The 17,807-nt window shown below is 41.7% G+C and overlaps 1 protein-coding gene across 11 annotated transcripts in view; it reads right to left on the bottom strand.

Moving 5' to 3' along the window:
* Positions 1-689: 689 nt before the first annotated feature.
* ptprt (protein tyrosine phosphatase receptor type T) overlaps positions 690-17,807 on the bottom strand; it is a 319,822-nt gene continuing 302,704 nt past the window's right edge. For all 11 annotated transcript variants that reach the window (XM_028003113.1, XM_028003117.1, XM_028003114.1 and 8 more), the window contains 7 exons: positions 16,877-17,026; positions 16,574-16,747; positions 16,359-16,490; positions 16,114-16,239; positions 14,258-14,421; positions 8,280-8,415; positions 690-4,036 (listed from right to left, as the gene is read on the bottom strand). In XM_028003113.1, coding sequence (XP_027858914.1) covers positions 3,983-4,036; positions 8,280-8,415; positions 14,258-14,421; positions 16,114-16,239; positions 16,359-16,490; positions 16,574-16,747; positions 16,877-17,026 — 936 coding nt within the window. In that variant the 3' untranslated portion in view covers positions 690-3,982. The remainder of the gene's footprint in view (positions 4,037-8,279; positions 8,416-14,257; positions 14,422-16,113; positions 16,240-16,358; positions 16,491-16,573; positions 16,748-16,876; positions 17,027-17,807) is intronic.

The raw sequence follows: 17,807 nt of genomic DNA, 5'->3' as shown, positions 1-17,807 counted from the left end.
TCATGCAGTTTCTGTAACTTGGTCGCAGACACCTTTCATTCAAATTGGACAATTTGGAAGATGCTCTTACAGAGCAGGTTCACTTCCCTCTATCAGGGCTCCTTTTTGGAGAAAAGAGCAACAACATACAGTTCATCAAGTATAAAAGCCACAGCATTTGGTCAACACAAACTTTCAAAAGCGTGTTTGTAACTCAGCCTTCACATTCTGCATCCTTGCAACTGTTTGTGCCAAATCTCAACCTTTTCAGCTCTGTGTTGAATAGAGTTTTATGTGAACACTTTCCCAGTAAGCAAGAGTACCAAAACGAAAATAGACTTCTGTGCATTGAGTACACACAAACCTGCACAGCATGATGTACGTCTGAATATCCTGTGGTCTGACAGCCAGAGGATCAGGAGAATGCCAGGTACTTTTAAAACCGTTTCATTTTACATGAAGCTGTTTCACTCTTTCCTGGTGATCACTGGGACACATTTTGTTTTAATGGATTCCTTGGAAGGTCTGAAGGGGAAATTGGTGGCACTGCTGCATTGCAGCAACAAGGTCTTGGTTTGATTGGCTTTCTGCTTGGAGTTTTCATTCATGTCTGAGTTTTCTCCAGTTACTCTGGAAAAACCATGTTCCTATACGCGTTAGAATATTAGATCTGTTATGAAACTGTGAAAAGGAACACCAGCAAGATCCCATTAAGTGTTTTGGTCCCTTTATTTACTGTTAACCACATTTCAAACAACTAAACAACCAATGAAAATGGCATCACCAGATCTAAACAGCACTTTGCTTGACAAATAATCATCAGAGTAAGAATTTTACAAAAGAAATGTACAAATTTAGGACAGAACCTCACAATGAATGGATCAGAAATAAAATATAGTACAAGAGCCGTGAATCAAACACATAAAGTAAAATAAAGCCTCTGTAAAAATGAAAAATGGGTAAAGATTTCTGTCATTCACGCTGTCTTCAGTATAGAACTGTTATAGTCTGTCTCAATAGGTCCATAAGTCCAAATGGACTCAAGCTGGGGGGAAGAGAGGAACGTAAACAAAGACTGTCATATTCTTTCATACATGTTTAGCTGAGTGAGTTTTGCTGCTTTTTTGATTATGAACATATTTTTGTTGATCAAATCATTCAATTATGAGAAATTTCTGAATAAAATAACCAACACAGGAGTGAATTATATACTTTCTGGTTCTAAAAGGCTTAAGGTAAAGTTAGGTTTGGAGGAAAATCCCTGTTTCAGTGTTAAGTTTTAGATTTCAGGAAACAAGACAAACAAATACAATTTACACGCAATTCCAAAACAATGGAAATCTGAACTCAAGTGTATAAAAACGGCCTAAAACCTCCACAATTATTAAAACAAATATGCCAAAATGAAGAAGTTATATGTAGATCCAATAATTTCAGTAATCACACAGAGAGTTAAGGAAATTCTCAGCTACTCTTCCTTACAAAGTTGCTTCTGTTTAATTGTGTTTGCAGACATTTGTTTCTGCTAGGTTTATTTTTTAAATCAAGTTGATCAAGTCTTTCACTTCTGTCATATGGGTTCATTTTTCTGCCATAATCCAAGAGCACACATTTTCAGTCTCAAAGCAGGATTTCATGTCTTCTGTTCTCAAAACGTAATATTTTTGCTTACATTTATATTTTGAAAGCAGGACCTTCATGTCTTTCTTTTCAAAACTTGTAGTCAAAACTTCTCCTCACGCTCACAATTAGTCTCTGCTCGCTCCCTACATCCAGTGGGTGACGCAGGTTGCTACAATCAATAGTAGCCACACAGGCACACTCACTAGAAGGAAACAAACGCACCCTGTGTGGTTCCAAAGTCAAGCAGAGAATGTTTCTTAAGCCAGCAGAGAGCTCTGCAAGAATGCGAGGAGAAAGGTTTGGGTAAACATTACAAGTTTCAAGAAAGAGATGAAGTCCTGCTTTCAAAAGAAAAACATAAGCAAAAGTATTAAAAGTTTTGAGAACAAAAGACATGTAATTCTGCTTTCAGACTGAAAATGTGCTTTTTAGTTAGCACAACTACAGTAGATAAAATATTAGTTGTGCTAACCTAACAATTCCTGAGCACAAATTTAATGTTTTCATACTTTGCATGTTGTATAATGCCCTTAGATTAATATTTATTACTTTATTTGTCCTTGTTTTTGCATGTTTCTTGTTTGAAATAGTTATTGGGGGGGAAAAAGTACGTGGGGAGAGAAAACCAAACTGTCTGCAACCTAAACAGTCTTTGCTTACTTCAAAATGAGAGCATGAATATAAACATCCATCAACCTGAAGAATTTGTAACAGTCGATCATCCAAACTTTATTCAACTGAAGGTTGGCAACTAAATTAGCTTTAGAATTTATCCAGAAAAATTTTAAGTGCACTAAATGTTTTCATAGTTAGCTAAAATGCTCAAGGAAATATTAGCTCTGCTATTAGCGCATTAGCAGAAGTGTGTGTGACATTGCTTTCCCCATTTAGCAGATGGTTGACTACTGCATGTTTTGTACACATTTGAATCATCTTAGAACTTGGTAAAGACAAGATCATTTTTATTGTGTCCTGCTATGTAAAGTCTGATAACGCCAACAGGGTGTATTTTCTCTATTACCTGACTAAGTGGGAGGGAACAGATACCTACAGTCTCTACCACCTGGAAAATTCTTGTTAGATCCACATTTCTCTCATGTAGCTTCTCTGTTTATAGGCTGAAATAATTTTCTACCCAACAAAGTGAGATTTTTTAAACCTGCTCTCCGTTTTGCAGAGTAAAAATGAATGTGAACCATACCTTTGTTATTTTGATGATTAGAAAGTGGAGGGTTGAAACGGAAACTTCACCTCTAAAACCTTAGAGCATGGCTTAATAATTGGATGGAACTCAAGGACACTTAACAGAGTAAATTTCTTTCTGATCGGACTTGGTGAGCACGTATCTTAAATGGATCAAATCCATCTTTCATTGCAAAAATAGTGCGAAAAAGGTTTCCTCTCTCCATATTTACACCTTTCCACAGGCTAATGCTGCTCAACTGAGCTCAAAGTGTCACACATGCAAATGCATCACCGATAGTTGGATGGACACAAGATTCTTTCCAAAAAAGATACTTTTTTTTTTTTACGTAACAATCAAGCACCTGGATCCTGGTCCAGCAGCTGAAAAAGCAAAATATAAAAAAATCTTATTTTCACACATGTACAGGCTGTAGAAAGAAAACGCACCAAATTATAAATGAATGAAAATGACAAACAACTTTTCAGAGCTGCAACGAAATAATTTTGTTCTGGTGTTTGTTTGTTTGACTGTGGTTGCCTTATCTTATTTACAGAAAGAGAGGATGCACACTGGAAGACTCACTTTTCATCATTGTACTGACCCAGAAAGAGAAACAATTCAGAGTTGCTTTGGCGTTCAAAGGTAGAACATGTTGATCCATGTTCTGCCGTTATTGTTTTCTGACCTGGTAAACCTAATTTTGTTGCATTAGTAACAGTTTGTTTTAGTCAAAGAGCAAATGTGCTATAAAAAATTTGATTTCTTTTATTTTAACCTGACTTTCATTCTGTAAAATCTTCCAGTGTGCTTCAAGCCTTCAGAGGGAGACAACATTCAAGGCGTAGAATATATCTAAAAAGGAAATACTGTACATTAGTCACATCACAGCCTGGCAGAGAGGAAAGAGAAAGAAAACAAAGGGGAAAAAAATTGCTTTTTTTTTTTAAACATCTCAATTTTTTAACATAATTTCTCTTTATACAAGCATGTAAAGTCCATTGTCTTGCTGAAGCAAATGCACACACAAAACAATGAGTGTGTTTGTTGGCGGCTTTCCCCCCCATCCTCTGTACAGGTCACAGGCACACCAAAAGGATGCGCACACGCTCTCCCAGGTTGAGTTCAGCTCAACAAGAAGCTGGTTTTCACTCCGTGTGTCTCAGTGTAGCTTTGAGAAAAACGGGAGGCGTCGGATCAGAAGGAGTTCAGAGCCTCTAAAGCCACTTCATAGCAGAACTTGTACTGTTCCTGAGGAGAAGACAAACCAAAGGAGAATCAGAACATTTCATAAATTCAACGTGAACTACAAAAGTTAAAAAAGTGTTAGTGGGTGGCTAATTAAAACAATCTAAACAATATAAAAGCAGTTATTACCATCAATTTTAGTTAAAACATCGTTTTTGTCTTTTAGGAGGTTATTATTATTTATTATTTAAAATTAGAAAACAAAAATTCTTGGCTGCAATAAAACAACTATAATAATTATAATAAACTATAATAAAGTAAAAAAATTGGTCTTTGAGACATAAGTAGGAGATACACCATGAAATGACAATTACTGTTTATAAAAGGGCGTAGATGATCAGTCTATGGCCAATCAATTGCTATTATTCATGAACTCTTGACCTTTTACGAAGTATTAAAAAGTTACTTTTTTACATTAAAAAAGCTCATTTTCTAAAGCTCTTCTAAGAGTCACTACCTTGATGTGAACATCCTGACTTCACAGCTCTGCTCTGATTTTTCATTAAAGCTCATTTTCCTGCGGTGACCTATAACTCCTCCTCCATGGGCTGCCACCTTATCGTGGTGGAGGGGTTTGAGTGCCCCAATGATCCTAGGAGCTATGCTGTCTGGGGCTTCATGCCCCTGGTAGGGTCACCCAAGGCAGACAGGTCCTAGGTGAGGGACCAGACAAAGTGCAGCCCGAAGACCCCAATGATGAAGGAAAACCTTGGACTTGGTGTTCCCTCGCCCGGACGCGGGTCACCGGGGCCCCACTCTGGAGCCAGGCCTGGAGGGGGGGCACGATGGCGAGCGTCTGGTGGCCGGGCTTTTACCCATGGAGCCCGGCCGGGCTCAGCCCGAAGAGGAAACATGGGCCCCCCCTCCCATGGGCCCACCACCCGTGGGAGGGGCCAAAGGGGTCGGGTGCACTGTGTGATGGGTGGCGGCCAAGGGAGGGGACCCTGGCGGTCCGATCCTCGGTTGCAGAAACTGGCTCTTGGGATGTGGAATGTCACCTCTCTGGTGGGGAAGGAGCCGGAGCTAGTGCGTGGGGTCGAGAGATTCCGGCTAGAAATAGTCGGTCTCACCTCGACGCATGGCTCTGGTTCTGGAACCAGTCTCCTTGAGAGGGGCTGGACATACTTCCACTCTGGAGTTGCCCAGGGAGAGAGACGTCGGGCAGGAGTGGGCATACTTGTTGCTCCCCATCTCGGCGCCTGTACGTTGGGGTTTACCCCGGTGAACGAGAGGGTAGGATCCCTCCGCCTACGGGTGGGGGGACGGGTTCTGACTGTCGTTTGTGCTTACGGGCCGAACGACAGTTCAGATTACCCACCCTTTTTGGAGTCCTTAGAGGGGGTACTGGAGAGTGCTCCTCCTGGGGACTCCCTTGTTCTGCTGGGGGACTTCAACGCTCACGTGGGCAACGACAGTGAGACCTGGAGGGGCGTGGTTGGGAGGAACGGCCCACCCGACCTGAACTCGAGCGGTGTTCTATTGCTGGACTTCTGTGCTCGCCATGGATTGTCCATAACGAACACCATGTTCAAGCATAAGGGTGTCCATATGTGCACTTGGCACCAGGACACCCTAGGCCGCAGTTCGATGATCGACTTTGTCATCGTTTCATCGGATCTGCGGCCGTATGTCTTGGACACTCGGGTGAAGAGAGGTGCGGAGCTGTCCACTGACCACTACCTGGTGGTGAGTTGGCTCCGGTGGCGGGGGCGAAAGCCGGTCAGACCTGGCAGGCCCAAACGTGTTGTGAGGGTCTGCTGGGAACGTCTGGCGGAATCCCCTGTGAGACGGAGCTTTAACTCCCATCTCCGGCAAAACTTCGAACACGTCCCGGGGGAGGTGGGGGACATGGAGTCTGAGTGGACCGTGTTCCGTGCCTCCATTGTCGAGGCGGCCGATCGGAGCTGTGGCCGCAAGGTTGTCGGTGCCTGTCGCGGCGGCAACCCTCGAACCCGTTGGTGGACACCTTCGGTGAGGGATGCCGTCAGGCTGAAGAAGGAGTCCTATCGAGCCTTTTTGGCCTGTGAGACTCCGGAAGCAGCTGATGGGTACCGGCGGGCGAAGCGGCATGCGGCTCGGGCGGTTGCTGAGGCAAAAACTCGGGTGTGGGAGGAGTTTGGAGAGGCCATGGAGAAAGACTTCCGCACGGCTTCGAGGCGATTCTGGTCCACCATCCGGCGTCTCAGGGGGGGGAAGCGGTGCAGCACCAACACTGTTTATAGTGGGGATGGTGTGCTGCTGACCTCTACTCGGGACGTTGTGGGCCGGTGGGCAGAGTACTTCGAAGACCTCCTCAATCCCACCAACATGCCTTCCACTGAGGAAGCGGAGCCTGGGGACTCTGGGTTGGGCTCTCCAATCTCTGGGGGCGAGGTCGCCGAGGTGGTTAAAAAGCTCCTCGGTGGCAAGGCCCCGGGGGTGGATGAGATCCGCCCGGAGTTCCTTAAGGCTCTGGATGTTGTAGGGTTGTGTTGGTTGACGCGACTCTGCAATATCGCATGGACATCGGGGGCAGTTCCCCTGGATTGGCAGACTGGGGTGGTGGTCCCCCTGTTCAAAAAGGGGGACCGGAGGGTGTGCTCCAATTATAGAGGGGTCACACTCTTAAGCCTCCCTGGCAAGGTCTATTCAGGGGTCCTGGAGAGGAGGGTCCGTCGGATAGTCGAACCTCGGATTCAGGAAGAGCAGTGTGGTTTTCGTCCTGGTCGTGGAACACTGGACCAGCTCTACACCCTCAGCAGGGTCCTGGAGGGTGCATGGGAGTTCGCCCAACCAGTCTACATGTGTTTTGTGGACTTGGAGAAGGCGTTCGACCGTGTCCCTCGGGGAGCCCTGTGGGGGGTTCTCCGGGAGTATGGGGTACCGGGCCCTTTGATACGGGCTGTCAGGTCCCTGTATGACCGGTGTCAGAGTCTGGTCCGCATTGCCGGCAGTAAGTCGGGCTCGTTTCCGGTGAGAGTTGGACTCCGCCAGGGCTGCCCTTTGTCACCGATTCTGTTCATCACTTTCATGGACAGAATTTCTAGGCGCAGCCAAGGTGTTGAGGGGATCCGATTTGGTGGCCTCAGGATCTCATCTCTGCTTTTCGCAGACGATGTGGTCCTTTTGGCTTCATCAGATCGTGATCTGCAGCTCTTGCTGGATCGGTTCGCAGCCGAGTGTGAAGCGGCCGGGATGGGGATCAGTGCCTCCAAATCCGAGGCCATGGTCTTGAGCCGGAAAAGGGTAGAGTGCCTTCTCCGGGTCAGGGGGGGTGTCCTGCCCCAAGTGGAGGAGTTTAAGTATCTCGGGATCTTGTTCACGAATGGGGGAAGAAGGGAGCGGGAGATCGACAGGCGGATTGGCGCAGCGTCTGCTGTCAAGCGGGCGCTGTACCGGTCCGTCGTGGTGAAGAGAGAGCTGAGCCAAAAAGCGAAGCTCTCGATTTACCGGTCGATCTACGTTCCCACCCTCATCTATGGTCATGAGCTTTGGGTCATGACCGAAAGAACGAGATCGCGGATACAAGCGGCCGAAATGGGTTTTCTCCGTAGGGTGGCTGGGCTCTCCCTTAGAGATAGGGTGAGAAGCTCAGTCATCCGGGAGGGACTCAGAGTAGAGCCGCTGCTCCTTCACATCGAGAGGAGCCAGTTGAGGTGGCTTGGGCATCTGGTCAGGATGCCTCCTGGACGCCTCCCTGGTGAGGTGTTCCGGGCACGTCCCACCGGGAGGAGGCCCCGGGGAAGACCCAGGACACGCTGGAGGGACTATGTCTCTCGGCTGGCCTGGGAACGCCTCGGGATTCCCCCGGAGGAGCTGGAAGAAGTGGCTGGGGAGAGGGAAGTCTGGGCCTCCCTTCTGAAGCTGCTACCCCCGCGACCCGACCTCGGATAAGCGGAAGAAGATGGATGGATGGATGGACCTATAACTCTCCGTTTTGTTTATATTTGACCTTGAAGTTGCTGTATTGGTGAGTTTTGCTCGACCGTGAGTTTTGCACAAAATTCAGCTTTCATTTTGTGCTCTAACTACAAGCATTTGGTGACAATGTAAAAATTAATTTGACTAATTGAATTTGTAATGTCTCTTTGGTGATAACTCAAGGTTTGGAGATTATTATGACAACCATCGGGGTCATAATAATTTAAACATTTTTCATCTGTTTCATTTTGCAAATTAGCTTTAAAAGTAACACCATCTCTAAATACTTAAGTCAGGTTTTACTAAAGTTAGCTGGTTTTCTGTCCAGATGCTCCCTAATTCTCACCATCGTCTCCACCATGTTTGTCTTGTTGTTCCTCAGTGTCTTGACTGTGTGGAAAACATCCACAATGTTCTGCTGCTGGATCATCTCATTGATGCTGCAGATGGCACAAAACGTTCCAGAACGTCCTCCACCAGTGCTGCAGAGCAGAAGGATGAGACCGAAGATCTTTATCAGCAACACTTAGAAACCAACTGGAGGAGCCTGTAAGTACTCTGAAAATCATCAAATGTCACAAATAGAACAAGTTGTACAAAACAGGAGACGATGAAATGAAAAATAGATGTCAATTTTTTAATACTGAACAAAAATATAAATGCCCCATGTCAAATATTGTTGCCATGTGGAGTTAGCAACTGTAAATGAGAATTTGCTGACATTTTGTTGTACAAAAGTAATATTTCTCTTGATTTGTGTATAATTTTTAATCCAACCTGCTGTCAGTAAGCATTACTCAGCGAGTTGTTTTCTTACTTAGTACATGGGTGGGGCAAGTCCAGTGGGTGATCAGACAGAATGAGCAACTGGATAATCCCTGGACTGGGGACAATAAAAGGCCCCAAAATGTCAAATTTTGTCACAAGTCGTAAAGCCTCAGATGTCGCGAGTTATGCGGGAGCGTGCCATTGGCATGTTGGATGGAGGGATGTCCACCAGAGCAGTAGCTGCACGGCTCAATGTCCATTATTGGACGATAGGCCGTTTAAGAGTTTGTTTCCAACAGACTGGCACTACTGCAAATCAACCTCATCCTCGTTCGCCACGTGTGACCACTCCAGCACAAGAACGCCACATCCAGTTCGTCCATCTGCAGTTGATGAGACTATTGGTCTGCACAACAGACGCATCACACCTCCAAATGTCCGTAACCGCCTATGAGAAGCCAACTGGGTCAGGATCAAATTCCTCAACCTGACCCCTATCATGTTCAAAGGACTGTCAATTCGCTCCAAATGACCAAACCTGTTATCAATGCCGATATGAAGATCAGTAATTACTGAAAATATATTTTGAGTTTCTCCATATATTGCATAACACAAATGTTCATAAAACTCTTATATTTGATATGGGGCATTTATATTTTTGTTCAGAGTATATTCACTGAAATATTTTTATTTAGCTTTGTTGCAGCTATTTTGGGCACTTTATAATTATGTCCTTACATTCAACAAAATGTTTTTAAATCTATTAAATTAATTAATCAGAATGGATGGTTTAAGTCCCAGCCCTAATTGATGTTGACATATATTCACCCAACTCTTTTAGTTAGTGGTGCAGAGACAAACTGAGTCTCTGCACCACTAAGGCATTTGGCACTAAGGTTGAGGCCAAATGCTGCGTGGGTAATGATTAGCTGAAGCTACTTTCTGTGTAACATATTAAAGCCAGGAGTGATTCAGCTCCTGTATCCTTAGCTTAGATAGTGTCAAACTAACAGAAGCTTTAAATAATTCTTTTTTGTTGTGAGGCATGTGTAATTTTCCAGTTTTGTTTCAGAAAGCGATGCAACACCTCAGGTCCTCTCTGCTTTGAGACCAGATTTAGAATGCAGAGGGATTCCTTTAGCAATTCTTTGCCTACTTCTTGTTATGTTTTCTTTTTTCCTGCTTTGGGATACAAATTAACATGAAGGTGCAGGAGAAATAATATTTTAAATACATTTTGCAATAGTGCTTTAGGTTATATCTTAGGGCTAAAAGACATTAATATGATGAACCTAATTACTGAAGAACAAGAAGCAGGAAAGCTGATTTGATTTAAAACAGGTCAGGACTCGAGTGGCCAGTAGGGTCAAGACAACTGAATAACTTTCATACTATAATCGGATATGTATGAGAAAAGTCCAGTACTGTGCATATCTAAACATTGCTGCACTAGAAATCTAGTTAAAGCCACAGAGAATTTCATTTGCAAACTAATTCTCATTTGAATTAGTATTTATACTGATAATTAGGTCCCAGAAATAAAAAATATGAATATTTTTGTTTCCTGGCTGTTGTTTTAGGTTGTACTTGAATCCACATTGATGGTTTTGGATTCTCTGATGCTGCTCAGTAAAATGAGCAAAGGTAATGACCAGACTCCGTCTGACTGCTGTTGGGAAAATGAACTGATAGAAACGTATTGTATAATAAATTTCTTATTTAAACCTTGTTTTCGCTGAAAGGTTTTACAAAATGTTAGTTTAAATGCTGGACAAAAAAATAACTCAGATCACTCAGTTTCCACCGATGTTATGTGCTCCGGCACATTGTATTTATTTCTGTCTATTTTTTTTCACTTGGATTATTTTGTAAGGAAGTTAGTTGTATGATTTTTATTGTTGTTGTTTAATATACTTTGGAGTTTTGATAATTTTTTCTTGTAATTGGTCCGTTAATTTGTGACGCTGTTGGACCGCCTATAAATAGGCTGGGTTGCGCCAGGTAAGGGCGACGCCCACTCCCAACCAACACCGAGGATGCGTTCTGACGCGGTGCGCACGTCTCCAGCCTGCCACACGGTAGTTTTTGTTAGCTGTTTGTCTGGTTGATGTTGTTTTTGTTGTGATTTTTGACCTAGTGGGACCGGTTGTCCTGTTTTCGATTTTTCTTTAACAGTAGTTTCTTTTTTCTTGTAGTCCGGTACTAGCAGGGGCTTCGACGGCCCTGTATAGGGTTGGCCTCCTGCTGTACCGTTTTGTTCTTTTTGATCGGCTCATCAGGTCCAACTTTCTGTTTATACTTTGGGATTTTTATGTTCTTTCTTTTTTTGGGACACGGGGAAACGAGGATTTAATTCTCTTTTTCTTCACAGAGAAATCAAAAGAAGCTCATCTTAAACAAAAAGGTCGAGAGAATTGAAAATAAAAATTACTTTTGAATCCTCATTTTTGTCTTCGTGTCCTCAATATGTTGTGCCCTTTGTGGACGTAACACCGACCTCTGACTTTTACCTTTCTACTATATTTAAAATTAGCAGACTTTCAGTAATTCTTTAACATATTTTTACTAATGATAAGAAAATAAATCTGATTGATACATATACCTTCAAATAACATAAGCTTCCTGATGTTATTTGTAGGAGTTAAACCACCAAAGTACTTCAGTGTAAAAGTTTACAATAAATGGTTTTTACCATAGAAAGCACCAAACCTACGGTGAGCAAAATGAAACGACTTATCAGCAGCTGGTGGTTTGATCATGGAGACCAACCACCAGATGAAAATGGTGATTACTATTTAGGTTGTGATTATTGTGGAGTTAACACATCCAGTAAACATGGATTTTGATATATAATATGCAAACTAAACATTATCAGGCAGAATGTGTTCAATGTGACTCAACAGGCATTAGTGGTACACATATTTCATGGTGGTTGAAGTGAATCGGCATCAATACTCTGCAAATGTTTACTTTAAAACCATCACAAATAAAACAGAACATCATTTTTTAAAGTCATATTAGCAGTGAAATGACTGCTCCTCTTCTGGTGGATTGTTTCTGTGAGCTGCTTGTGATGCAGCCTCTACTCTGAATGTCAAAGCTTCTTATAAATCCAGTCATTTTATGCAACCAGGATCTTGTCTTCAAGAGGGTCTTAACTTGCAAAGCTAGTTTCAAACATTAAGCTGTTATTTACTGGGACAAAACAGAATCATATTTTTGTAACTCTGCTTTATCTAACATAGGCTTTGATGACTGAATAATGGCACAAACACAGTGCTGCCTTCTGCTATTCTCCAAAGACTCAGTTTTATTTGCTTAAATTGAAACATAAAGAGCAGTGGGAGTAAATTTTCACCTGCTGCTAATTGAATCATCATCTTTTATTATTATTATTACTGATGTTACAGAGGAGTAAAATCAATGGCTTTGTTTGATTAGTCAGTGTCTTCACAGAAGCAGTTCCTGTATTAAAAGTATTTCTGGATTGAACTTTGAACTGAAAGTGAAACTCTAGCCAAGTGACCTTAACTTTTATTTAATCTGGGGAATGAAAATGAATCATTTCTAGATTTATACCTAATCTTATGGACATTATACTGACTAATTTCACCTAAAGGGCCCGACAGGAGTTTCTGCAGTTGGATCTTGTTCCTCTACCAGTTTGAAGTGGGAGACGTTTCCTGGAAGAGAACGTCTGTGGATGGATGGGGTGTATTCCTGTTAGCTCTCTTTTAATCTGCTTCCTAATTTTTTTACATCTGCTGTTTTACTTCCTCATTTGTTCTGCTCAGATGAATTTTTATGGAGCTCGGCAGACTTTGTGGATTTGAGTGTGTGTAATCAGCCTGTTACCAACAGTGTTATAAATTTCAAAAGTGGACATTGAAGGATTGTTTTACTGCATGAGCTGTAACACAACAACAGAAGCACCTCGAACAGTAAAGATAAATGATCTGTGTAATTTGTTGCAGTGTTGTCGCAGAAGATTAGGGTTTTTCTTTTTTGAAGCTGTGCATAAGGATGAAATTGCTATTAAATGAATCAGAACCAAGTTTGTAAACTGAGCTGATATTTAAAGGGAAACTTACATTTTTAAAAATCTGATAGTGTGGAGCACTTGTTGGTAGAAGAGAGACTTTTTTGCCACAATGAGCTTAGAGAAAAATGAATTTAATACATCAGAAAGTAAAAGTTAATGTTTCTTCACAAAATAACTTGTCTGATTGTGAGTCTGTTTGTTGCATCAGTCTGCCTGGTTTGAGCCTCTTCGTTCTGCTGGGATAACCTGAAGGCTATCAAGACCAGAGGATCTGCACCGTTTGATGTTCATGCTTTTTTTTCTGATATAGTTTTGGAAACTTAACTAATCCAAATAGAAGTTTCCTATTCTATTAGGTTTATATGTTGTTTTCTAAGGCTAAAGCTGGTTTTTGGGCCCAGGCCAAGATGTCAGGAATGATATTGACTACTGATGACTACTTCATAGAACCCCAATCCTAAATTATTCCTTTAAATCGTTGGACTACTCCACTTCAGCTATGGGGGTCAACAAACTGCATGTTTTAGATGTTTCCCCGTCTTGAACACATCTGACTTGGGTGCTTCAACACAGGAATGTTGAATTGATCTGGTCTGTAAATACAGAAATACCGTTTTAAAACTCAAATTAAACTTTTTGAAAATGATGAAATTGTAGCTTCGTTCAGACAGTCTTTTCAATATCATCAGGTGATTCTGAATCGATCCAATCACTGAACAAATGCTTACAACAGATAGATTTGTGGAGGTGAACAGAAACAAACTAAAGTTATTATCTTTGGACCTAAAAAGGAACAATCTAGAGTCAACGCACAGCTTCGTTTGGTACAGCTGGAAACTAAAGTTCAGGCCCAAAAATATATATTTGCTTAATGATTTTGATGATGGCATTTGACAAAATGTAATATTTATTGCTTGTTTCATAACTGGTTACTGTGTTATGTTTTGATGATGTAAAGCATTTTGTTGCTGAAATGTTGTTACTAACAGTAAAGCATCATGACTGGGATTATTTTTTTCTTTAGCAGCAAACTAAAAGCTTCTCACCACGTCTTAATTATTAAACCACATATAAATACATTTCTAGACTCTGATAAACTTCTGTAACATGGCTGAAACCAAGTTAAACCACTGGATAACAGTCTACTTTTCAGACACACTTCAGGTTTTAGATTTCTCACAATCTAAGAACAAATTATCTTTAGCTCCAACAATTAGCTGTGGTGCAGATTATTAGTCCTCAACTCAGCCATCTGTTGTTCAATTCCTGGACTTTGCCTGTTTGAAGACTATTCATAAAGTTGCTGAGTTAAGTGTCAGCAACATTTTCAGAAAATTTTATTAGTAATTGTGTAATAATTTTTTGTAAAACAGCTAAGTGCTGGTTCAGATGTATAAACTTAATCTTTTGTCTTGTTTGGGTTAGAAAACGGTCTAGTTTAATCCGAATAACATTTAAAATCTCTTTAAATGCTTAAAGAGATTTGTGTCTTTGCTTTGTCTCCCTGTACTCACAGGCAGTGCACCACCGTCCTCCCGTCTCCTCCGTCGTACTGCTCCTGCCACTTGGCCAACCTCCTGACCAACTGGAGGATGGAGCGCTTCGAAAGAGGCGTGTCCCTGTAGGCGGGCCAGCCAATGAACTGGAAGTGCTGCACCAGGCGGTAACCGTCCTGAGGCTGTGAAGAAAGGTGGGAATTTAAAAGACTGTTAATGACATGTGTGTTTCTGTTTAAAAGAAAAATGAACATTTTTGTTTTAGCTGTGCACCTAAAATATTTAAAGCTGAAAAAGTTGAAGAATCTGTAAAGTCACAAAAGATGCTTGTTTTGTCTTTGCTTTTTGATCAAATGTACTTCAAAGAAAATTTAATTTGATTCAATTTATATTTGAATTAAATTGTCTGTTCAGCAATCACTGTCAGAGTGCCAGTGGCACAATTACCATTACCAAGCCCCTGTTAAATATGGTGGAGGGTGTATGATGCTGTGGGCTGTTTACCTAATACTTGGTGTTTTTGTCAGTAAATTGAAAATGTTCTGAGTACAAAGCAGGATGACTGAACACCATGTAACTGATAGCTTTACTAAAACAACTGCTTAATGTAGAATTCATTTCTGCTGAGTAAATCTAATAACAAATGTAATCAGTGATAGACAATAAAATGTATTTTGTTTTATTCCTACACATCCAGATTAATCCAGACCTGCTGGTTTACTTCTCTCACCTTTTTATCTGTCTTCTCTCTTTCCCACTAATTTGTATATTTTATATCTTTTTCCTCTTTTCCCCTCTTTCACAGTTTCCCTCATTTGATGGCTTAGTGGTTGGTACTTCAGACTCTAGCAGAGTGAGATGTGCTGTTATGGCGATGATATGAGCCATTTCACACTACACTGGTGATGTGTTTGAGAGAGGAAGAGAGAGAGAACATAGGGAGGAGGTGGGAGGAGAGTTCACTAAGCGCTATAGGAGCTCACAGGCGAGAGGGCAGCTCTGGAGTTGTACCGTCATGGATGAGATGAGAAGGGAGTAACAAAAGGAAGTGAGGCAGATGGAAACCAGGGAAAGGTGAGGAAAAAGTCTCATCCTAAAGAACGCCCTTTAAAAGTCGATCAAGGAGAACAAAGATCTGAACCAGCTCTACTTCAAACTAGGGCTGCAACTAACTATGCATTTAAAAAAATGCAATATTAGAAACACAGAAATGTGCAAGTAAGTGAGTAATTTAATTCCTTTTTTAAATGAGAAAATGAACATTTTCTTACCTAAAATGCAATAATATAGCTTTCCTTGCATGTACATTTGATCATTTGATCCGCAAAGAATTCCTCTGCAGCTAAAAAAATACTTTTAATAATGTGAAAAACAGCCTTTTCTGCTGAACTTATCAGTACAGTGTAGGGCTAATCTGGTGTTTTATTTATTTAAATTATATATATATATATATATATATATATATATATATACATAACTTCTGCTCTGATCTGTTCTTTCAGCAGATAGTCATTTTTGAGTCTGTATAATTCAGTTAACAATTATGCAGTTAATAAAAGAATCAACTAATTTAGTAATCAATTAATCCGATTAATCATTTCAGCAATATCTCATATGCTGCATGATGTATAAAATACTCACCACGCATCAGTTTCTTTTCAAATAAAATCATCTATTCGGCATTAAACTGATCTGTCTAAATCTGAGTTGGCTTCCAGGTCAAAACATTTGACTGTATCTCATCTCATTAAATAAGTGCAGCGTCTTTAAACCAAATGTGGCGATGCGAAGTATGCAGGAGCTGCTTTAAAATGTTACTGCTGTGACTTCCAGCAGTAACATTGTGGATTAACGAACAGGAAAACTCAGGATACCCGAGCCATGTTGCAGATCCTGAAGATTCGGTTGATGATGTCTTCATCGATGTCCGCGGATATGAACTCCACTTGAATCGGGCCGTAACAGCATGAGTTCTTCTCTGGCCAGTACTGCATACATAACTATAACATCAGAAGAGACAGGCTCTACAATTTCAATGCCTTCAGAACATTTATTCAATCTGACATGTTCTGCCAGTAGATGGCAGCACTCCTAAAAAAAGTTGTGCATGTTGTTGTACCTGTGCTGCATCCATCTCGTTGAGCATGACAATGGAGGAGCAGTTGTAGTCGAACACCAGCCTCCAGAAGTCCCCCATGGTGTTTGGCAAAGGATGCTGGGTAACAATGAAGGCTGCTGGCTGTTTGTGGCTCTGAAAGGTTAACGTGGTCTATGGGTAAATGGTAACCAGAACACTGAAGTTATGAAGAACATCAGAAGTATGTTTAAACTTACATCCATTAATGCAGCGTTGATGTAGTTGGAGCTCTCTCCATCAACAGATATGAGAAAAGGCAGACATCGGTCAGCAGACAGAACGTCCATACTGCGGTTCTTATCGTGGTTCCGGGGCAGTAAGCCCACGCTGCAGTCTTCTGGACGAACTCTAGGTGTCACTATATTCAGCGTCTATCAGATCCATAAACAGTAAATTAAATTGTTACGATCCAGCTAAAAAAACACATTCTTGAATTTTAGGGAAAAGACATTTACTCCTTTTTGTGAAGTCTTGAAACAAAAACCTTTCCATGGACTTACCTGGAACTCATCTTTAATCTGGCTGGAGTTGGTCTGTGGATCCAGTCTGCTGATATTGTAGTAAACGGCTCTGAACTCGCACACTGGAATCGCTGTGTTCCCACATAGACATGCTTCCAAGATGGCGTCGTGAACAAATACATACTGCTCCTGCAACACCAACAAAAGAAAGTCTGGGGGTGTCGATGTTTTCCTGTCTCCTGACTTGGTGAACAAACAGCTGCTCAGCCTTGAACTCTGTTCCACTTGTTTAGAGCAGCAACAAATGTCACTTGTTGAGTAAACGATGCAGATTTGGCCCAGCAGCATTTTCAACACTCGATCAAAAGTAAGCAAACCAGGAACTCAGTTTCTGTTTGTTTATGCATATAAATACAGAATTTGCATTCTACTGCTGTTACGGCGGACTAAGACAGAATTGATGGAGCAGGGAGTGTTGGGGTGCATTGGTCCTTTATGGTGAAGTTCGGCCTCTCTTGTCTGAACCCCTAAACCTTCAGGTGAGAGCTGCAGCAGCCAAAGTGCATACTAATTCACAGCTGGCTGCTTTATCTTGTGTCAGTTCAGTTTTTTGTCCATGTCCCACACGTGTTTGTCTGCAGCTTCTCGCATTTTCAATTTGCCTCCAATGTTATCGCTCAGCTTCTGTCTCTGCTGAATTTTGATTTGTTGCCCTTCGAGTGGAGAGGCGAGTTTAAAAGCATTATCAAAGTGACCTCTGTTGGTCATTACCTACTTTAGTGGCATTCAAATACACATTCACATGCAGAATCTCACGCGCAAACAGATGAGTGATACACACACGCTTTTCTCTGTGCCTTTTAAAAGATTAATTGCTTTGTGTTGTGTGGAGCAGGATTATATTAGAGGCGAACTGCTTCTACGCTGACACAAATTGCTCCCACACATTTAAAAAGGCAGGGCAGGATGC

Source organism: Xiphophorus couchianus, chromosome 20, assembly GCF_001444195.1.
Source record: "Xiphophorus couchianus chromosome 20, X_couchianus-1.0, whole genome shotgun sequence".
In the NCBI taxonomy this organism is placed as follows: domain Eukaryota; kingdom Metazoa; phylum Chordata; class Actinopteri; order Cyprinodontiformes; family Poeciliidae; genus Xiphophorus; species Xiphophorus couchianus.
The sequence above is the reverse complement of the archived record's forward strand: the minus strand, read 5'-3'. Positions and strand labels throughout refer to the sequence as shown.